The following is a 21,990-nucleotide window of genomic DNA, read 5'->3' as shown; positions in this document are numbered from 1 at the left end:
GCCCGCGCCCGCGCCCCCTCCCCCTCCCCCTCCCCCGCAGGCCGGGGCCGCCGGGCTTGCTCCGGTCCCCCGGCCCCGGGAACCAACTCTCCCGGGCTCCGAAAACAATCAATGCAAACTTCAACACCCTGTTTAGTTTACGGGGAGGCCGGCTGGGAGGTGCCGCCCGGCGGAGAGGGAGCCGCAGCCTCCACCTGCCCGGCCGCCCGCTCCGCCCCTCGGCCGCGCACCTGTGACAGGTGTGCAGGTGCCCCACGCAGCCCCAGCCCGCAGCCTCCACCTGCCCGGCCGCCGCCCTCCGCCCCCGACAGCCCGGCCCCCGCCCCGCCCCTCCCGGGGCCCCCGGCCCCGACCCCGACCCCGGCCCCGGCCCCCGCGCCCCGGCCCCCCGCGGCCGCGCCCGCTCGCCGCTCGCACTCACGTAGCGCCTCAACTTCTTCTCGGGGGGCGATTTCCTCAGCCAGCCCGTGCACACCACGTCGCCGCCGCCGCTCATGCTGCCGGCCGCCTGGAGCCCGCCGCGGGGTCGGCCGGACAAGGGCGCGGGCGCGGGCCGCTGGGTCAGCCGGCCGGCGGTGCGCAGCTCCGGGGGAGGGGAGGGAGGGAGGGGGAGGGGAGGGGAGGGGGCGCCCGGCGGCCGCGGGGCGAGGACGAGGCGGCGCGGCGCGGGCCCGGCTGCCCCGCGCGCTCCCGCCCGCCCGCCCCGCGCGTCCCCGGCCCCCGCGCGCCCCCACCTGCCCGCCCCGCCCGCCCCGCGCGCCCCCGGCCCGGCCCGGCCCCCCGCGCCCCCCGCCCCGGCCTCGCGCCCCCGCCCGGCCGCCCCGCGCGCCCCCGGCCCCCGCGCCCCCCGCCCCGCGCGCCCCCGCCGCAGCAGGGAGAGGGCGGCGCGCGCTCGCCACGCCCCCGGCCGCCGCGCCCCCCTGCGGGCCGCCCCGGGGACGCCGACGCCGCCGGCCGCTGGGGCCCGCGAGGCCCGGGTGTGCTCCGCCGCAGCCCGCCGCCGGCCGCGCCCCGGGGTCCGGCTTCCCCTCGGCCCCGAGCCCCGCCAGCCGGCGAGGCGCCGCGCCCCGGGGGGCGGGGAGGGGGGCGGGGAGGGAGGGGAGGGGCGGGGAGGGGGCGGGGCTGCGCGCCCTCCGCCGCAGGCCGAGTTTCCCTGGGGGTCGGCAGGCGGGGGACCCCGCGGCCGCTCGCGTCTCCGATCCATCCCGAGTCTCGGGTTTCAGCGGGTCCGGTTCTGGCAGAAACGGGTGCTCCGCTTCCCAGCAAGAGTTTCATGAACTCTCGCACCCCCGGGCGGGAGCAGCAGAGAGCACAGTGTTAGGGGCCCGGCGCCTTCACGCGCCTTGTTCACAGGGGTGTCTCCGCGAAGCTACCAACTGGGCCAGGAGCTGCGCCGGCCGCGGCATCCCCACTCCGCGGAGCCCAGTCAGTCCCAGGGCCTGTGCGACGGCCGGGCGAGCTTCTAGGCCGGGGCCGGGGCCGGGGCCGGGGCCGGGGCCGGGGCAGGGGCAGGGGCCGGGGCCGGGCTTGCTCCTCTGCTATTTAAAGTGGGATAATTGCTTTAGTGTCTACACATCGACGTGGGGGCCTCTTACTACCAGGAATTAAAGTCCAGCTGGCTCCCCGCATTGCCTCTGGGAAAACGAATTCAGGAGAAGAAAATTCGTGTGATGTAAAGAATCGAAGCAAAAATGAGTCCGTGTATTCGTAGCGATTTGGAAGGCAAGGTGGTGCAGAACGAGAAACTACGGCCAAAACTCCCCCGAGTTCCAACTCGCTGACACAGGTTACAAGACTTCTTTGGGGCTCCTACGAAAACTGGAATCCAGCGATACTTCTCTCGCCGCGTTGTGATGCGGTTTAACTGAAATACAGGATGTATAAGCACACACTTGAGAACCTCAGTACTTCAGGGGGAGGGTAGAGGGGAAAAAATACCCCACCTTTGGCCGGGGCTCTCTTTAGTTCACTAAGTATCTTCAGGAGCGGCATTCAAAGGTAGGTCCTACCCCAGTTTCTCTGAGAATTGGATAGTCTCCCATTTCATCATAGGGAACTGTGCTGTGGGGCAGATGAGTGGGAGAAACAGCGTCTCACACTTCCCATACAACTTGAGACGGAGGCTATTTTGTTCATTTTCCCTGCCTCTGTGCAGCAAAGCTAGTTGTTTCCAAGCCGTTGGACACTGTTCTGGTTTTACAGATCTTGCCTGTGTTGGAGAAAGTTCACTCTCTTCAGTTTGTAAAAGCTAATCCTTTACTATGTGCTTAGCCTTTCTAAGCGTCCTGAGAGGTCGAGATCAGCTCCCCTGCACCCATCGTTTCATGGACTTTCTTCAGTATCCAGTGTGCTGCTCGAATGAATGTAAAGCCAGAACTGTCGGGATATAGCTGGGACCAGAGCTCCCTTAGCCTTGCAATTTAAAGGGGGGGGGGGCACTCCTAGAATTATGGCCATTTTAACCTCTGCCTTTAAGTATTTTGAAACCCTGTGAGACAAATATCAAAATATTCAAGTCTGCCAAATCAATCAAGAGGCAGTGACTCCCAACCAAAATAAAGCAACCTTTCTGACTTCATTCACATCTGAGTCATGGTGCCAAGTCTCCGTGATTGCAGTCGGAGAGATCTGCATGGTTGGTTTGCAGCTGAGGTGTATGATGCAAGTCAGGCATACGTATGCCTTATCTTTCCTTAGAAGAGTAGTCTTCTAATACAGACCCTTTGATAACTGTATGATTTAAGACAAACTGGGAGCCAGTTCAGAAGTGGTTAGTTGGTGGTTGGGCTGCATCCTGCCAGAAGAAGCTCTTGAGGGTCTTACGTTGTTTTTCGAAAGACTCTCTTCTCCCTGTTATTTATAAATCCATGTGGAAACAGAAAAGTTTGATGTTTTGGGCCAATGACAGGAGGGGCCTGAAAGACGACAGTGAGTACAGGTCTTTCTGGCAATCCAAAAGCGGTGCGTGCCCATGAAACTTCTCAGTAAGCTGAAATGGGGTACACTGAAGAAGCAATTAACATCTCCTAAAAATGAAAGTCCTCCTTAAATTTCTTTTGGTGGGCAAAAACAAGTAGTAAGGTAGGTCTTTTGTAAAAGTGAAAGGGCATAAGGCGAACTTTTGGATAGTGGGGGAAACTTGTATCAGCTTCAAGAAGTCTTCTCTGAACATACCATTCCTTTCCCAAAAGTCAGAAAAAAAGGCTCTCGGGGATCCCTGGGTGGCACAGCGGTTTGGTGCCTGCCTTTGGCCCAGGGCGCTATCCTGGAGACCCGGGATCGAATCCCACGTCGGGCTCCCGGTGCATGGAGCCTGCTTCTCCCTCTGTCTGTGTCTCTGCCTCTCTCTCTCTATCATAAATAAATAAAAATTAAAAAAATAAATTGAACTGGAAATTACAATCTTTTTTTTTAAAAAAAAAAAAAAGAAAGAAAGAAAAAAGGCTCTCTTCTTGGTACTCTCTTGCCCCCCACCCCACCTTTCTCGTGACTTAGCTGCCAGCACCCAGATCAGGCTGCACATAGGAGGCAGGAGTGCTGCTGAGGTCCCTGGCTGCACCCTGGTGTTGTGGCTCAGTCTGAGCCTGAGGTGTGTGCCAGGCCTGGGAACAGCCCTTGGACAGAACGTCCCTGTTTAGGCCTTTCCTGAGTCCTCTCCACTCCCTGCTGGTTTTGTTTGTTTGTTTGTTCGTTTGTTTTAATACCCTCTGGTTTTCGCTGGTGGGAAATGGAAAATGATTTAGGAATGATTTATTTACATGAAGATAGGCGCCATCTATCGGAACCAGTAGGGATGACAGCCCCCCAACCCCAGCCCCCCAAACCTGTGAGGACATGCATCACTAGTCTATAATTTAGGCAATTTTGATGAAAGATCACGGGTATTTCCTGAGGGGGATTAATGACCGGCTGCAAAGAGAGTTTTGGGCCATTAATTCTATATTCTCATTAAATCCTCAGGAAATGGCCATCTTATGGCGAGAGCTTCTCTGGAGGAAGCATTGCAGAGATTAGAGAACTGTATACCTGGGAAGAAAACATGAGCAACAAGGCTCCCCCACTCCCCCCAAGCCTGGGTTCTAAAGGGTGCACTCTGGCTTTGAGTGTCATCGGCAACACCCTGCATCCGTGCCTGTCTGGGAGTTGAGGGTTTGTGGCCAGCGGCAGGTGCATGGCTGATGGAACAGTCCCAGGAACGGGTTGGAAGGGCTGGAAGGAGAGCTGTCCTCAACTGCACACCAGGCTGGCATGATTAATACCACCCACGCCAGGCTTGACGTCAGTGATTGGACCGGGGGTGGGGGATGGATGTTTGTGTCCTAGTCATGCTGCCTTTTCTCCCCTTCAATTTAGTTGACAGGTTAATTTCAGAGCTGAGTACTGCTTGCCAAGGTCAGTGTGGCCAGCTGAGCCACCTCAGCTGGTGACTTTCAGGACACTGGGCTTTCACGAATGTTGAGGTGTGTGCCTCTTTAACCCCTGGATGCTTCGAGCCCATTTGGTTCCATCAAATTACTGTGACCTACTCAAATCAATTTCAGGCATCTGAATGGGACTGAGATCTGAAAGTGGCCTTGCGGTGTGGCTGAAGACCTTATTGGGTTTCCTTCCTGTCTGCAGCTGCTAAAAATCTGAGAGTTATTTGACATTATACCCAGTGGAAGATATTTTGGAAATAAACTTTCTTATAGGGAAAAGTTTGAGCAAGTCCAATTTCCCAATTTCTCCTTTGTAAGAAACTAGAACCTGTGCTAACTGCTTTGGGCCAGCTAGACTTGTGGGACATTTTTGCTAACACTGGTGAGGATGGACCTTCATTGCATTCACAGATCATGCCGCACAGTTACCATATTCTCCCAAGAACAAAGATTTGTCACATCCCTGACAAAGGGCCCTGGTACTCCAGACCATACTTTCCGTGATGGCCCCTTACTCCCTTCAGAGAAAAGTCCTACCTTGAATTACATCTCGAACATATGTCAAGATTGCTTTCCTTAAAACTCACCATCCCCACTCCTCAGCAGAGTTGTTCATGTTTTTCTGAATTCACATTGCACCTGTATAAATTGTTATCACGCTATACTGCAAATACTTGGGCAGGGTTGTATCATCCTCACTTTTGTATCCCTGAAGCCTCCCTGCATGGTGACAGGCACACAATGCTCACTGAATGTTGTGAGATGACAAAAACCCAACCTTTAAAGGATGGCACGTGGAAGCTGTGGACTCCTGGAGCATCCAGAAGTCTCTGATCCATCCACACCAGAAAACAATACCTGTGAAGATAGTTACAAGCCAGCTGGAGTGTTTAAATCCACAGGGATTGGCCGGTGGGAAGGGCTGAGCAAGTGGAGGTAATCCTACATGGCTTCACTTTTAGAGGTGGTTGAAATTGTTGGGTCGTTTCTAAAACAACGGCTCCTTAGACCTTTTGACTTCTATCTCTAGGTTCCAGAGAGGTTAACTGTTAACCCTGACACTGCTGGGCAGGCTCCCCAGATGCTCTCCTCTCGGGGACTAAGAATTAAATCATTTGTGGTCTGATATCTGGCCTCATTCTGACAAGTCCTATAGGGGCGTATCACTTAGCTCTTTGTACCCACACACAAAGTAGCAAAGCAGGAGAAATTGTGTTCCCTGAGTCAAAGTGGGTTTCTTCCAACAGGTGACCAGAAATGCCATATTCTTCTGCACCAAATGCATGCAGAGTGGCTTTGCAGACTTGCTAGTTTTTGTTTTGTTGGGGATCCAAAGGCCACAGGAGACCATCTCATTTAACTACCAGAGCTATCCCAAATGGCTGTCTGACCCATACAGCCAGTGACATGGTGGTGGTGGTGGTGGCGGTGGCGGCGGCGGCAGTAGCCTCGATTTGTAGTATGCGACAATTTTGAGGGTGCGAACGCTACCCTCCTCACCTCCCTGACCAATTTCAAGCTATGAACTTCATGTGTATAAACACAATTAAGAGATGCTAAGTAATCCATCATTGTTTAGTACTTCCAACATATACAATAGACAAAAACGCCAAGAGCAGAGATAGCAGTGTAGTAAAATAAATAGTAACTGGTGAATTTTGGTTATTTATTCCCTTTGTTTTTAATGTAACTTACTTATTATAAGTTTATGAGTTAATTTCTTAGTAACCTATCATTTATATGCCATAACAGTCACCTTTTAAAGTGTGCATCTCAGTGGTTTCCAGTATATTCACGGAGTTGTGCAATCATCATTGCTATCTAATTTCAGACCATTTTCATTACCCCCAAAAGTAACTCCATATTCATTAGCAGTCACTCCTCATTCCCCGAATCCCAACCCCTGGCAGCCACTCATCTACCTTGTCTCTATGGATTTGCAATTCTGCTGGACATTCCATATGATTCCAATTATATATGGCCTCTTGCGTCTGACTTCTTTCACTTTCTATAATGTTTTCAATGTTCATCTGTGTTGTAGCATACATCAGTTCTTCCTTTTTTTGGTTGAATAATACCCCAATGACTGAATATACATTTTATTCATTCTTCAGTTGGATATTTCCATTGTTTCCACTTTTTGGCTACCATGAATAATGTTGCTGTGAACATTCATACCTGTATGAGTTTCTGTGTGGACCTGTGTTTTCATAAATATATATATATACCTAGGAGTCAAACTGCTGGAACATGGGTTGAATCTGTGTTTACTTTTATTTTTAAAGTAATCTCTGCACCCAACGTGGGACTCACACCCGTGACCCTGAGATCAAGAGTCACATGTTCCACTAACTGACAGCCAGGGCTCCTGTGTTTAACTTTTAAGGAACTGCTGAACTGTTTCCCACGGTGGGTTACACCATTTTACATAACCAGCAATGTATGAAAGTTCCAATTTGTCTTCATCTTCTCCAATACTTGTTAATTTCCATTTTAAATTCTTTTAATAATGCCCCCTTTTATTTAACAAGCTTGCAGAATTTTTCACCACAATCTGTTCTCATGGGCTAGTATGAGCCAGTCTTAGCATCCGTGTACAGCCTACCACAGAAAGTCCCACCATCCTTCTCTGTAGTAGTAAGTTCCACTTCTTTTTTGCTGACAAGAGCAATACTCAATAGATTTACGTTTCCTTCTTCTTACATCCTTCCTATAGAAAACCAAAACCTTAAAAGGTCTGAGGTTTTCTTCTATTTTGGAATTATTAAGATTTTTGATTCTGGAGTATCACAAAGTTTTCAACTCCCACCAGGCACTCTGGGAAGAACAGAGTGTTTCCCTCCTACATTTGTGTTGAGAAACAAAAATAAAAAACAAAATGTATCTTCCTGACACCCAGATAGATCTTCTGGATGAGCTCTCAAGCAGTTGCTTCAACAGGGCAAACAGCTGTGGTCTGTTTCAACATAATTTGATGTAATCAGGGTTAATTTTGATGATGCAGTGACTCTGAAGACTGTTTTTTAACTGGATTACTGTTGGGTCAACAATCATGTGGTATTACACTTAGTGGCTGAAACAAAAGCCAGAATTAAAACGGCTTCCCCCCCTAGCCCCTTCTAAATGACAGCCCCACTGGGATTAGGAGTTATGAGGCGCATTTAACACAATTAACTAAAAAAGGAAAGTCAGTTGCAGTCAAATTACATGCAAGCTTCTTCAAGGTCCAGAGTGTTGACTGGAAAAGAGCTGGAAACTTATTTGTTGGCGTTTTCTTTTCCTAGAGTGATTAGAAATATGTTAGCAGTAATCATTGTAACTTGACATTGTCGTTGATTCTAGGAAAAAGCCCTAAGATTTTCTTCAAAAACATTTTCCTGAACCAAATGATGATTTTAGCAGTCCACAGTTCCCTGTTTTCCATGCATGTTTTCAAAATGATGATTGTGAGCGAGGACTCAATTCAGGGTGCGGCATGCCAGGGCTGAATGAATGTGGTACATACAAAGCTCTACACACATTTCGAACGGTTTCTGAAGGGCAAAATACGGAATCTTACTTTCATTGTTTATGGCCAGCCAGTAGCAGGGTCTAGGTTGCTCTAGGCACACACGCTTTTTTTAAATTCAGTCTCTTACAGTTTTCAGTTTTGGCTAGTCTGAAGGACAGCAAAGGCTCATGACAAAAGCCATTCTTAACACAGTTCTGGAAAGAATCTTCAAAAATAGATGTCTTGCAAAGCTGCCAAATGTATTGGTTCTTCAAAACCACTCTAATCTAATTTGGTAGTTCAAAAAAGGTCTGATATTTGTCCAATCCCCTCTGTAAATAAGCCTCCATTCATTTTTCTGTTTTTGTGACTTCGGGTATCAAGACACTTGAAAAGCAGTCATTCCCCCTCCTATGGCATCTTATTTCTTAGAAATTTCTCAGGAATATATGGACATGACTAAAAGATGCTCAGACTACAAAACAAAAAGAGTAATGAGAATTCTTTCTATAAGTCAGATAGTGTATGTTTTCTTTTCAGTGGTAAAGGCAGTTTTAAATTTGCTTAAGCCCAAATAGGAAATTTATTGGTAAGAAAAATGAATTATATCCCCTGGAACCCAAGAAAAAGTTGAATAATCTGGCCTCAGGAAGGCTGGCAATCGAAAACTATATATAGCAAAAACTAGGCCGCCAGTTTGTATGTGTGTGTCTGTCTCTTTCACAGGCCATATGGTTTTTCATCTCTGAACATGTGCCTTCATTTCTTTCTCTTTCCAGACTGCCTTCTCTGTCTCTTGAGGCACATGGTTGCCCTACATCTCGTAAATTTACATATTCCTGGCTCAAGCAACCAGTCCAGATTCTCTAGTGTTCTCAACCCCATTTTTCCAAGAGAAAATGAAACTGGCCCATTTTGGGCCAGGTGTCCACCCCTTATCCAGTCAGGAAGGGAAGTGCCTGTCCCCTGTCTGTCTGCTGGGGATCCACTGGCTAAGATGGGATGGGGGGAATTCTCAGAGGAGGAATTGGTTTGATAACTAAGTTGACACCTCGAGAAGTATTTAAGAGGCATGAAAACCAATCTTGGTCCTTTCAGGACATAGCCAGTACCTATCATTTGAAATTTCAGCCAGCTGGAACCGATACTGTAAGATCTTAGGTTTTGCTTGTTTTGGGGTGCCCCAGAGGGATGCACAGAGTTACCATTAATTCGCATTTGCTGAACTAATGATGTAAGCTACTTCAATTTGGAGGCAAGAAGCTTGTCTAGATTTGGAGAGCAAGGCAGAGAACATGAACTGAAAATCTGAGCAACTCTAAGTTCATCTGGGACTTGCTTCTGAATTTCTTCTATCAATCAAATACATCATTCATCATTTACTGAGCACCTGTAGAGCAAGGTTCTTGAGAAGTCTACTAAGTTACCATACTCCAGAAGCAATGCCAGGAGAGGTGCCCTAGAAGTTCAGCTTCAGTAATAGCTCCTAAGGACAAATCACTAGCTGAACTCACATACTTTTAAAAGACTCCTGACTCTTTGTTTCTATTCAGGCAGTGGCTCCAGAGTTGGATTTTTATGCTGAAAGGGCAGGTTTAAAAATTTATGAAATATTTCAGACACATAAAGAGGGAAAAGACAGCTGAGGAATTACTTTTTAAGGAATATTTTCCTTTGGTCTGATGAACATATTTCCTCTTTTTTGGGGGGACACCTCAATGACAGTTAATTCATTCAAGAGTTATTTGGTGAGTACCCACTATATGCCTGATACTCTCCAAGGTACTGCAGATACAAAGATGGATGCAGTCTCCTCTGTGTTACAGAGCTCTTGTTCTGGCAGAGAAGACAAATGACAGTTTAAGATGGCCAGTATTTGCATATCGTGCTGAGGGAGCATAATGAAGAGAGTCTGGCAGCCATTGTCCAACCACTGGTATCTTGAAGTAATATAAACATGTGAAAATGTAGAAATCCTGGCTGCATTTTAGAGTGTCACTCTTCTTGAAATAAAGCCTCATAATCTCAGACAGTGTGATCAGGGTTGTAATACTTTGATTCTGGGTGACTAAGAGGTGACAGGTGTGTAGACTGAGAAAGCTACCCAAACCCATTTACAGGCATGTCGAGACAAGTAGTGCTGTGTCAGAATGCAGGGTGTACTCTAATTCCACTGGCAGGACAGGAATCTGTTGAGTGCTGCTAACTCACTGGAAGAAAGTTAATCAAGAGCTAAATGACAGTCAATCAAGCACCAAAACACCAAAGTTTCCACATATGATAATTTTGTAGTTCTTGATCAATGAACAGACCACTCCTGAGTTTTCTGAGAAACATTAACCATACATAAGAGCCTTCCAGAACAAATTAGTGAAGCAGATATGCTTGTTTCAATAAAATGGACATACCTGGTTGGGGGGTCAGCTGGAGAAAGGAAGAGGAAGAATCTGGATGTTGATAGATTACTGGGTATAGGAGGAATCAGAGTGGCAGAGACACACATGCATGGAGAAAGAAACCAAACATGGGTGAGGTAGTGGACAAAAAAGGGAGGAAGAGATCTAGGTCAAGAGGTGTGGTAGGCTTCATGCTACATGGGTTTAAGAGCAATATCACTCTGTGAGCTGGCTTTCCCTCCTTGGTACAGAGGGATAAAAACCAGCTCAAAGGTGCGGGCAGAAACATCGTATGTTCCTTAGTGAGCATATTTGTGCAATTATTATCTTTTACTGTAAAAATTTTAAAGTGTCACTGAAGCTTTCTCACAGTATGGAAATAAGCCGCCTACATTAGGATCACGCAGGGTCACTATTTGGGAAGTACAAACTGTGGGCCATTCCATCTACTGAATCAGACTTCCTAGGGTAGGACAGGTAATCTGAATTTTTTAATAAGCTCCCCCTGTGATTCCTATTCACAGTAAACTCTGGCAAAGACTGGAGTCCCTAAGGCAAGAAGCATGTCCTATTTATCTCTGTATATGCAATCTTGCACTGGACCTGGGCACAGTGTGTGCTCAGTAAGTTTATTGAACTGAACTGAATATACCAACGAGGTTTTGAAAAAAAAAAAGTTGCTCAGTTCCAATGCTCTGAAACAGGTGATCTCATTTTTTTCCCCATATGCTTTTTGTCCATGTATACAGATTTTACACTATTGTAGTTACAAACTACAATTTGACATTTTTTTCAACATATTTTCTCCTATAATTTTTAATGGCTATAAATATTTCATTCAACATGCAATAAACATCTTAGTTCATACAGATTTTTTTGAGTTTTGAAAAGGTTTCCCCCTTAGGAGATCTTATGAAGTTTGTGCAGGTTTATTTTTATTATTTTTTAAAGATTTTATTTATTTATTCATCAGTGAGAGAGAGAGAAAGAGAGAGAGAGAGAGAGAGGCAGCGACACAGGCAGAGGGAGAAGCAGGCTCCATGCAGGGAGCCTGACGTGGGACTCGATCCCAGGTCTCCAGGATCATGCCCTGGGCTGAAGGCGGCGCTAAACAGCTGAGCCACTAGGGCTGCCCATTTGTGCAGTTTATGAAACCCTTCTACATGCCTTCATTGTTTCTCACAGCAGTTTGTAAGATAAGGATTACCCTCATCCCGCAGATGCCTATCCAAACCCACAGGTAAAATAACTTGCTCAAGGTCCCACTGTTCAAAAGTAGAACGTCAACACTTAAATCAGAGTCCTCTCTCCCTCTCTAATGTGCTTTCCAAGACACTGAACATGCACCATATTTTCTGGCAGGAACTTGACCCAACAGTTTCCTGATGTAAAACCTGTAGTGCAGAATGTGAAAGACGGAAATTACACTTAAAGGGATCATCGGTCAGCTATATCTTAACTGAACAGGAATGAGCTCCTGCCTTTTGGGGCACTGCAAAGAAAATGCATATTAATGGAAGTCTTCAGTGAAAAAACTTAACTGTTCTTCAACAACAAATGTGCATATAACCCAAATCCATTACTGCAATCTTCAAATGGAAGGGGCTGGGACTGCCCTGAACACTGTGAGGCTGCAATTAGGATTTGTCAGCAATTATTACACATACAGGCAGAAGAACGTTACTACAGACAGCTGGCAAGGAGGCATTGGAGACTTTGAAGCTCTTCTAATACCAAAACTGGTATCAGACCGTACTTGTGTAGCAGCTGGGTGGACAGTGGAGGGAAGCATTCCTCTGCCAAGAAAAAGGCCCATTTTAAGGTAACAATGCCTGATGAATAATCTAGTGGGGTACAGTCCTTCAGAGAAGGGCAGATTGTCCATCTGAGCAGTTACAGAGATTCTATCCTGGAGAACAGAAGGCTGGGGAGAAGAAACAGTGTTGCTGTGTTTCTGGCTTACTACACTTGCTATAGAGAGGCAGGTTTCTGTACTATTAGGTCAGAGTTCTCCAAGTATAGAAAAAGTTCTATCTTAGGTAGAAAGCTCCTACTCATTGAAGGGATAGTGAGTGGGTAAACTACCAGGAGCTGGGAAAATACAGGGGAGGATAGGTTACATATCATAGACAAGGGGATCAAATCCCTTGATTTCAGGATCAAATCCAGGATCCTACAAAAACAGCAAAGCAGTTACTATTCAGCCAGCGTGCAAAGATTGTAAGTCAAAGAGTCACAGCTGCAAATGGCCCACATTCTGAAAAATACAGTTCTAGCTGTATTTTGCAGAAATAAATAAATTCATTTTAAAAAATGAGACATAGCAAGCTTTAGCACACTGCTGGGTCCAGGACCTTTTATTCCATAGTCAGTGTTTCTCTTTACTAGAATGCATTTGAACTCAATTGTCATTTCCCAGCACACTCTTAAATCTCTTCTCCTTGTGTAAAACAAGGAAATCAGAGGCCAAAGTATGTGTTTTGCAACATGTCCACTAAACTCTGGGGCTGAAGATACAAAATTCTTTGGTTACTACAGAGCTCTGGGCTTTCAGTTTCTCTGCAGGCTAAGAGTGGTGAGCTTTATTTGCAGTCTTACTCTCCTCAGATACCAGGAATCCCTAATAACCAATCCTCATAACAAATAAACTAATCTTTTACTAAATCAAATGAATTTGAAGCATGGTAAGCTACAAAATAACAAAATGCAGAATACACTGTGAATACATTAAAACATTTTGTAAACTGTAAAGCGATGTTCAAATGATAACAATTATGAACAATAAAGGAGGCAGCATAAAGTTACTGAACAGTCAGGAGCTATGTTAATTCAACAGCTGCCTGAATGACAGTTTAAGAAACACAAAAACTCCTGCCTTCTTTACAAAGTTCCTCTAGAAACTCCCACACAGTGTGCTAATAATGGCTGTAAATTCACTGGACTCCAAATCAGACTGCCTAAGAGCTAACTGGGGCCTTAGCTACTCAGAGGGGTAATCCAGGGCTCCTGGTAATGGCAAAAAGTCTAGGGTTTCTGGAGGTGTGTTGACTATGATCTAACAAGATCCGTCTTATGGAAGTCCTATTAATCATTTTGGTGTAGGTTAAGATTATTTTTTGTCCTTAGTGCTTTTTAATTTGGACTCTACACTGGGAAGAAACTACCATCAGATATTACTCCCACCTGTTTTCTTTTTATTATACATACTTTAGATTGCAGACTGAATACAAATATTGATCAGAAGCCAAAAAGCCCCACACATTTCTTATCAATTCAATCCAGGCCAATCTGTCTTTCAACTCTGCATTTTTATGTTCTTGCCTCACCACTTACTAAAATAAATATATGAATAAATAGCAATCCAATCCAAATAAGCATCTTTCATCTATAATTATCTGAAACAAGAGGTTTAAAGAAGAGTAGAGTTAATCCATCTCACCAATTGCATCTTCAATGCCTGTTCAGTCATGCCTGAATGTCTAGATTCAATTTATAGAGAGTATGAATGTATAACATTGTAGAGGGGTGCTTCTGGCAGATCCTGTCTGAGAGGGACAAAAGGTCAAACAGTTCCTTTGCTGTTCTGTGACAGTTAGTCTCTGGGCTGGGTCAGAGGGTGGGAGAGTTATGTCTAGATCTGGAATGGATCACTCACACAATTAAGTTCTTGTCAGACCAAAAAAGAAAAAAAAAAAAAAAAAAAAAGACAGCACAACTTCCCCAGGCAAGAGGACAGCCAGATGGAAAGTAACTATTTTTCTCCACCTACTTCAAAATTTGAAATGAGAATGGAAATTAATGATGGAAAAACCATTTCAAAGTTTCAAAATACTCTTTCTTGGGTGGTTGGGGTTACTATTTTGAGGTGATGTTTGGAAATCTTGGGAAAACAGAATCTCATTTTTCCCTCATTGGAAACTGGTTATTCAAATAAAGACACCCTCATATCACCTTTTCTCTCACAAAGTCCTTTAGGAATATTATTATAGTAGAGGCAGTCCTCAACTATTAAATCTATACTTCTATTCATTATACAGAATTATATGATGCTGTTTATCTGTAGAATTTGGATATTTATATACACCAGTTGACAGATGGACATTTTAAAGTTTCTTTCCTGCTGTTGCTGCTTAGTTCTGGCATTTTCATCTTTGTCTAATACTAGTATTTGTTGTTCAATTACTGGTAAAATAAAAGTATTGAGCTAAAGATGCAAATTTTGAGGCTTGTTATGAGTGGCAAGTGTTTGGCTTCAACCAGATACCTGTTTTGTGATCAATTGCAGAGGAAAAGAATAAGTAAGTATGAAAGTTGGGAAATATACTGCTGAAGACTATGGAAAAGGTGAGGAACAATGTTTATTTGAGAAGGACCTTCTCTCATCCCACCCCACACATATACAATGAACATACTGAAGTCTATCATAAAACTTTCAGTGATTTAACTTCACTGTCCATTTTTGGGAGATGTAGTGGGTACTAAAAATGTAAAGGTTAGACTCTAAATCAATTATTATTAGTGACTATCTGTAGCACAAATTCCTGAAAGATCAAGAGACAGAAGAAGAATCCTTAGAGTTGATGCACTTGGAAACAACAATTCTGCAGGTGACATAAATGGAGGGCACAAAGATGACCCTGCCTGATTAGTGCTACACAGTGACATCAATGGTGGCACTGAGATGGGAACCTGGGGTTTCTCTGATTCATGATTCTTTATATCACTGTTACTTAGGATGTAATGTTAACATTAGAATTCTATCTGGTTCCTCAAGAATCACTGGAGACATGATTCCTGATAGCCTCAGAAAATATTAGTGCCTCCAGGTTGGGGGCCTGTGAGTGTTTGTGATTCTCATGCCACAAGATTAATACAGCATCAATACCTGAATGTCAAATCAATACTGATTGATCCTGCAAATGTTTTAGAATGGTTTTTGCATTTATCTCCCAGGTCTAAGGTTAAAGATCACCTGTTCAGAGATGCCTTCTCTAGCAACCTTATCTGTGCCTGCCCTGCTCTTCATAAAATTTTATAGCTTACATCATATTTTGAAATAAAATATTTGTTTGCTTACTGATTGTGTATCTTCTCGAATAGAATGTAAACTCCATGAAGGCAAGGGTCATTTCTGTTTTGTTGATTATCATTTATTTAGCATCCAGCCATTGTTGGCATATGGAATAAGCTCAAATAATATCTGTCAAACAAACAAATGAATTTTATCTTTAACTCATGATTGAGGCAAGCCTTATGAAAGCCCTAATTACCTCTTTGTACTATCCTAAACTTGGTATCTAAGCCCAGGGGATTAAAGTTTTAGGAAAGTAGATTTTAGCTCAGCAAAAGCTACTAATTAGAGAGATGCAGAAATGGAATGAGCTAGTTTGTGGGATACTGAGCACTTTGCCAAGAAGAGGCTGCCCAGGTGTACAGGATCTCTCTGCATCAGGCAGAAGTTTGGTCATGAGAACATCTCAGTAACTTCTGTGATTTCCAGCTCTAAGGTTCTGCAGTTCTTTTCAGTTGTTTGCTTTGAGTTAGAATAAAATAAAACACATACAAAGTCATTAGGAAATAACCTAAGATAAATTATCTAATGAGACAGAGAAAACTGATTATTCAGGTATGCCTGCCATTTACCATCATTTGATACATACAAACTCTACTGAGTATACAATTTTGCTGTAAGTCCATAGGTATGTAACTCAATAAGGACTAAAAGAGTTAAAAACAATTTGTGTAGCATTTCACAGTTTTAAACACACATATACACACACTTTCATGTAACTGTTATATCAACTCTGAGGAAAATGATGTATGAGCTCATACAGAGTAAGTGGCTTGTCCAAAAACATACACATAAAGTGCTACAATTATCAGGTCTCAACTCCCAAATCAGCGATCCTCTCAATAACTAATAATAAAAGTAACAATGTTACTTTTTTTAAAAAAGATTTTATTTATTTATTCATGTGATACACAGAGAAAGAGACAAAGACATAGGCAGAGGGAGAAGCAGGCTCCACGCAGGGAGCCCAATATGGGACTCGATCCCAGGACTCCAGGATCACACCCTGGGCTGAAGGCAGGCGCTAAACTGCTGAGCCACCCAGGCGTCCTGACAATGTTACTTATTGAATCCCAAATTACCCATCCTTTAGGTTTAGCTATATTTGTATCATCATCTTGCAATGAAAATACTTTTCTTCCAAATTTCATTGGGAAAAGGCCAAGTGGAATTTAAAAATTTTAACTGTATTTTTCTTTCACAGGTATCAAAAATCTATTTTATTTATTTATTTATTTATTTATTTATTTATTTATTTATTTATTTTTTAAATCTATTTTATTATCAGGGAAGTTATAAACATCTATTATAAACAAATTATAACAACGGTCATTAGTTTAGATAATTAATACATCTCATTCATTTTTATAATTAAAGATCAACAGTTATTAAATGTGACTGTTTTCACCCAGTCTGATGAAAGAAGATTTCAATTCAGAATAGTAACTTAAGGACCCCGAAAGGAATATTTTTTTCTGTGATGTCTAGTAAGTTGATGAAAACAAGATGGGCATTTATCATAGGTTAAATGCCACGTGGCAAATGATCCAAAAAACATTCTTTTTAGCTACAAGTGTTTCTCAAAGGTCACAGAGGGCAGTGATCTAATGATTAAAGACAAATTAAAATACCATCTCATCATGTCTTGAGAGAGTTTGAAAGGACCTTTCAGACTATGGTTCAGTCTCTTCATTTCTTCTTACTTCACATAATAGATTTGAGATGCTACCTGCTATAAGTACCTCTTCTTGAGGGAGTTCATCTTCCCATGAAATGCTCTCAACTTTCTAGGAAAATTATGATCAGTTCTATTTTTCATATGCTCTATCTTATGGCATGACAATTACATACTGAAAGCTTCTGCATTTCTAAAATTCAAACATGCATTCTCCTGTATGCATATTCACATGCAGTATGTCTGGTACGGGGTAATTTTCCTTAACCAGTCTTCCGGCTATAAAATACATGAATGAGTAAATCTTGGAAAAGGGATAACATCTTTGATATTGTCAATTCCCAAGATGCACTGCAGATAGCGTTCAAATCCCATCCCAAAACCTCCATGGGGAACAGATCCAAATCGACGGAGGTCCAGGTACCTGATTTTGAAAAACAGAGAATCCTCAACTATAGATGCTGTGCTGAATCAGACGTCGTGACAGGATTTTGTTTCAAAAGTATTCTGCAACCATTTGTTATTATTCACATCATTGTGGTAAACAAATCTTTTCCTTCCAAGGACAGGTGAATGACACAGAAAAGTTAAAATGATCTGTTGAAGGTTTACTCAAACAGCAACAAATTCTGTCATGCATTAATGGGCTTTGGTCACTTGATCCTTTTTTTTTTACTTGATCCTTTTTAAGTCATTTATGGACTTACATACAGAAAACCTGCCTCACAAAGTTACAAAAAATGTTAATTTTCTTGAAAATGCATTCTACTTCTATGTCTTAATATGTTAATGCTTTTTTCTTACTAAAATCATGTTGTTTAATACACATAGGAGAGTGAAGGGTTTTGCCTGATAAATCATAAAAAGATGCCCCTACTTGATTAGACTATAAGCTCTATAAAGGGCAGGAACTGTGTCCTATTCAACCTTTTATCTCCAGGGTCTGCTCTAGAGTAGATACTTTACTAACTCTATGACGATTTATTGTTTGAAGGCATAAAAATATACTCTTGAATGCTAGAGTGAAATTTCCAGTTCTGTGCTTCAAACCTAGTAGAATAAGTCCAGAGTCATTTTTCTGGAAAGCTAGATAGGCTCTGAAGCTTTGTTTATACTCATTCAATTCCCATATGAGATCCCATGGCTAGAAAATGGTGCAGTCATGATTTGAATTCAGAATTCAACACACCAGCCTGTAATAAATTTATTTCACTAAAGGAAGAGGAGGAAGACTTTGTAAGTATTTTTACTATGTCATTTGGTGGGGGAATTCTTTAGTTATACAATATTGATTAAAAGCAAGTTATGGCTTCTTCTTTTTTCTTTTTTTAAAGATTTATTTATTTATTCATGAGAGACACAGAGAGACAGAGGCAGAGAGATAGGCAGAGGGAGAAGCAGGTTCCCTGCAGGGAACCCAATGGGGGACTCAATCCTGATTCCAGGATCACGCCTTGAGCCGAAGGCAGATTCTCAACCACTGAGCTACCCAGGCGTCCCAGTTATAGCTTCTTGAATAATTTGTAAAATCAGTTCTAGAATAAAACTTAAGTGCCATAGCTAGTACTCATATGGCTTTTCAAGAATAAAAACTATCACAGGTTGCCTTGGTGGCTCAGTGGGCTAAGCGTCTGTCTTTGTCTAGGGTCAGGATATGGGGGTTCTGGGATCAAGCCCTGCGCTGGGGTCTTTATGCTCAATAAGGAGTCTGCTTCTCTTTCTCTGTTCTCCCTCATGTTCTCTCTCACTCTCTTAAATAAATAAATAAATAAATAAATAAATAAATAAATAAATAAATAAATAAATAAATAAATAAATATTAAAAAAAGACTATCACTTATTTCCCCACTATTAATAATAATGACCACATGTATCAGTATTTTAGACAGTTAAGATTAAATACTTATCTTTCTAAAAGATGAATTGCAACAAGGTGAATTACAATTAAGTGAGGGATCAATAAATAGGATATCTAGTATAAAACTTCAGATTATTAAGAACTATCAGGAATAATGGAAGAAGCACAATCTTGAGTAAATGAAATATTTTGTAGCTGAATTAACTTTAAGTTTATAAGGCATGAGGACAGGATATACTTTCATTTACTGAGAAAATGAGATGAAAGGCCTATCAAACCACCTGCCATAAATATCTGCAGGATCTGGGCTGGCTGCTAGAAGTCCAGCAATAGCTTTAGCTATCTCTAAATTTCTCATACGTCAATGTATACACGGGCATACATGTCTGGAAAATGAATTCAGCAGATGGATTCAGTCTATAGCATTTTTCTTGCCTTTGCTTTGATATATAGACAAGTCCACTTATAAAAAACAAGTTTTTGAACAAATACGCATTTGTTGGATTTTTTATTTTTGATTGTTGTTAAATTGATTCTAGGGTAGCCAGACTGTAGAAGAGATGGTATGAAATTTGTGGAACTAGTTATAAATGTGACTTACATTTGGCATGTAGAAATAGAAAGTGAGTAAATTATCTGACACTTGGGGTGGCTACTCACAGTGGAATGGAACACTAGTAGAGACTACAAACTTGAAGATTTCTAAATCCCTTCCACCTTTAAAATATTATATGATTACCAGATAAAGGGAAGCAGATTCAAATACTAGATATTTTTATTTAGAAATTTTAAAAGTTTGGGGATCCCTGGATGGCGCAGCGGTTTGGCGCCTGCCTTTGGCCCAGGGCGCGATCCTGGAGACCCGGGATCGAATCCCACGTCGGGCTCCCGGTGCATGGAGCCTGCTTCTCCCTCTGCCTGTGTCTCTGCCTCTCTCTATCTCTGTGACTATCACAAATAAATAAATAAATACCTTAAAAAAAAAATTAAAAAAAAAAAAAAAGAAATTTTAAAAGTTTGAAAACTTTAGCTGGGACAAGAATAGTATTGGAATGGTTAATAAAGACTAAAAAGACCCAAACTTATTTAACCAACAATTAGAATTTGTGATCTAGCTAGTTTTTCCCCACTATGAAGATTATCTTGTAGACACACAAAAACAGGCAAATGCATAAGCTTGCTTGGTTAGGTTCATCTACCTAATAAGGCTGAGAACAAAAGAAAGAAAAGGAAAAGAAACTGAGGTTCCATTCTAGGTAGATACTTAACCTACATTGTTTCATTTTATCCTCACAATAATCCTGTTAAGTAGATACTATTATTCCATTTCACAGCCAAGAAAACCAAGACTTGGAGAGATTTAAGTATGCCTAAGGTCACTACTGGTATATAATAAGGCATTCAAGGGTCATGACCTGAACGTAATTTTAGGCTTTGGCATTTCTATAATCTAGCTCTTCCATTACCAAAAGTAGGGTGTGTAATTTGACTCTTCCTTCTTCTGAGGATAGCAAACGAATTAAGAATACTAATAATTAATATGAAGGAATGCTACTATAAAAATATAATTACATAATTTGTATATATTGAAAAGTACTTGAAGAAAGGGTCTGCAGAAAGAAAATCAGAACAATTTTGGAGATGTAAATGTATGAATACAGACAAGTGATCTTCCCTATGCAGCTTAGATTTCTATAGATTTTAGGGATCACTTAGCTCAAACCCCAGTTTCACACAGAGAGAAACTGAAGCTAAAAAGATAGGAACAAAGCCTCAGCTCTATGCTTCTGTGTGGTTTTAAGTTAGTTAATATCTCTCAGCCTTAGGTCTGGAGGGGTAATGAAAAAGAGATGAAAATAGTACCTAACTCACAAGGTGTTATAATAATTACATAAGAAAATATACATTCAGGGGTGCCTGGATGGCTCACTTGGTTGAGGGTCTGGCTCTTGATTTTGGCTCAGGTCATGATCTCAGGGTCCTGGGATTGAGCTCCTCATCCGGCTCCATGCTCAGTGGGGAGGCTGCTTGGGATTCTCTCTCTCCCTCTGCCTCTCTCCTGGTTTGCGTTCTCTTTCTCTCAAATAAATCAGTAAATCTTTTAAAAAATACATTAAAATTTTAACACAGTTATATGGCACACAATAAGTAATAAATAAAAGGCAGCCTATATTATTACTATTTTTCCAGCACTAAAAGGGAATAAGTAATCTTCTGAGAACCTACCTATTCATTCTTTTTTTTTTTTAAAGATCTTATACTTTAATTTTTTTTTAATTTTTTATTTATTTATGATAGTCACACAGAGAGAGAGAGAGAGAGAGGCAGAGACACAGGCAGAGGGAGAAGCAGGCTCCATGCACCGGGAGCCTGACGTGGGATTCGATCCCGGGTCTCCAGGATCGCGCCCTGGGCCAAAGGCAGGCGCCAAACCGCTGCACCACCCAGGGATCCCCTATTCATTCTTAATACTCTTCCACAGTGCTTAGGGAATACATATAAAACCTACATAACAATCAGACCAATAGCTAGAATAAGAATGATTAAGGGCCACATTCTTACCATTGGTAGGTTTCTGTTAGTCCTGATCTGTAAGATGAAAGAAACAAAATTCTTTCAAACAATGGCAATAAGACGAAGATACCAACCACCAAACATTTATCCTGGGTTGTGTGCAGTGTTCTTTATAAAGAAGTAGACACAGGAATGCCTGGGTGGTTAAGTCGGTTAAACGTCTGCCTTCAGCTCAGGTCATGGTCCTGGAGTCCTTGGATCGAGCCCCATGTTGGGCTTCCCACTCAGTGGGGAGTTTGCTTCTTCCTCTCCCTCTGTCCTTCCCTCTGCTCAGGTGTGCACTCGCTGTCTCTAATACATAAATCTTCCCCCCCCCCCAATTTTTCTTTAAAGATTTATTTATTTATTTATTTATTTATTTATTTATTTATTTATTTATTCATTCATTCATTCATTCATTCATGAGAGAGAGAGTGAGAGAGAGAGGCAGAGACACAGGCAGAGGGAGAAGCAGGCTCCATGTAGGGAGTCTGATGTGGGACTCAATCCTGGGACTTCAGGATCATGC

General features: G+C 42.8%; 2 protein-coding genes and 1 long non-coding RNA gene across 10 annotated transcripts in view; 1 reads left to right on the top strand and 2 right to left on the bottom strand.

Moving 5' to 3' along the window:
* Window positions 1–559, bottom strand: part of GAB2 (GRB2 associated binding protein 2) — a 192,104-nt gene extending 191,545 nt beyond the window's left edge. Inside the window, exon 1 of the mRNA XM_038568486.1 lies at window positions 422–559. Coding sequence (XP_038424414.1) covers window positions 422–496 — 75 coding nt within the window. The 5' untranslated portion in view covers window positions 497–559. The remainder of the gene's footprint in view (window positions 1–421) is intronic.
* LOC111091519 overlaps window positions 1–21,990 on the top strand; it is a 52,834-nt gene that overhangs the window by 958 nt on the left and 29,886 nt on the right. The gene's annotated exons all lie outside the window — the stretch shown is intronic.
* NARS2 (asparaginyl-tRNA synthetase 2, mitochondrial) overlaps window positions 1,628–21,990 on the bottom strand; it is a 136,435-nt gene continuing 116,072 nt past the window's right edge. The window contains exons 13-14 of one of the 7 annotated variants that reach the window (XM_038568491.1): window positions 21,471–21,497; window positions 1,628–1,864 (exon numbers count right to left, since the gene is read on the bottom strand). In XM_038568491.1, the coding sequence (XP_038424419.1) occupies window positions 1,861–1,864; window positions 21,471–21,497 (31 nt within the window). In that variant the 3' untranslated portion in view covers window positions 1,628–1,860. Of the gene's footprint in view, window positions 1,865–6,140; window positions 7,699–14,644; window positions 15,838–16,280; window positions 17,475–19,817; window positions 19,882–20,985; window positions 21,007–21,470; window positions 21,498–21,990 lie in introns of those variants that run through there. The other 6 variants (XM_038568488.1, XM_038568489.1, XM_038568493.1 and 3 more) reach the window with 6 other exon arrangements.

The sequence above is a fragment of the Canis lupus genome, chromosome 21, assembly GCF_011100685.1.
Source record: "Canis lupus familiaris isolate Mischka breed German Shepherd chromosome 21, alternate assembly UU_Cfam_GSD_1.0, whole genome shotgun sequence".
NCBI classification, from domain to species: domain Eukaryota; kingdom Metazoa; phylum Chordata; class Mammalia; order Carnivora; family Canidae; genus Canis; species Canis lupus.
The sequence above is the reverse complement of the archived record's forward strand: the minus strand, read 5'-3'. Positions and strand labels throughout refer to the sequence as shown.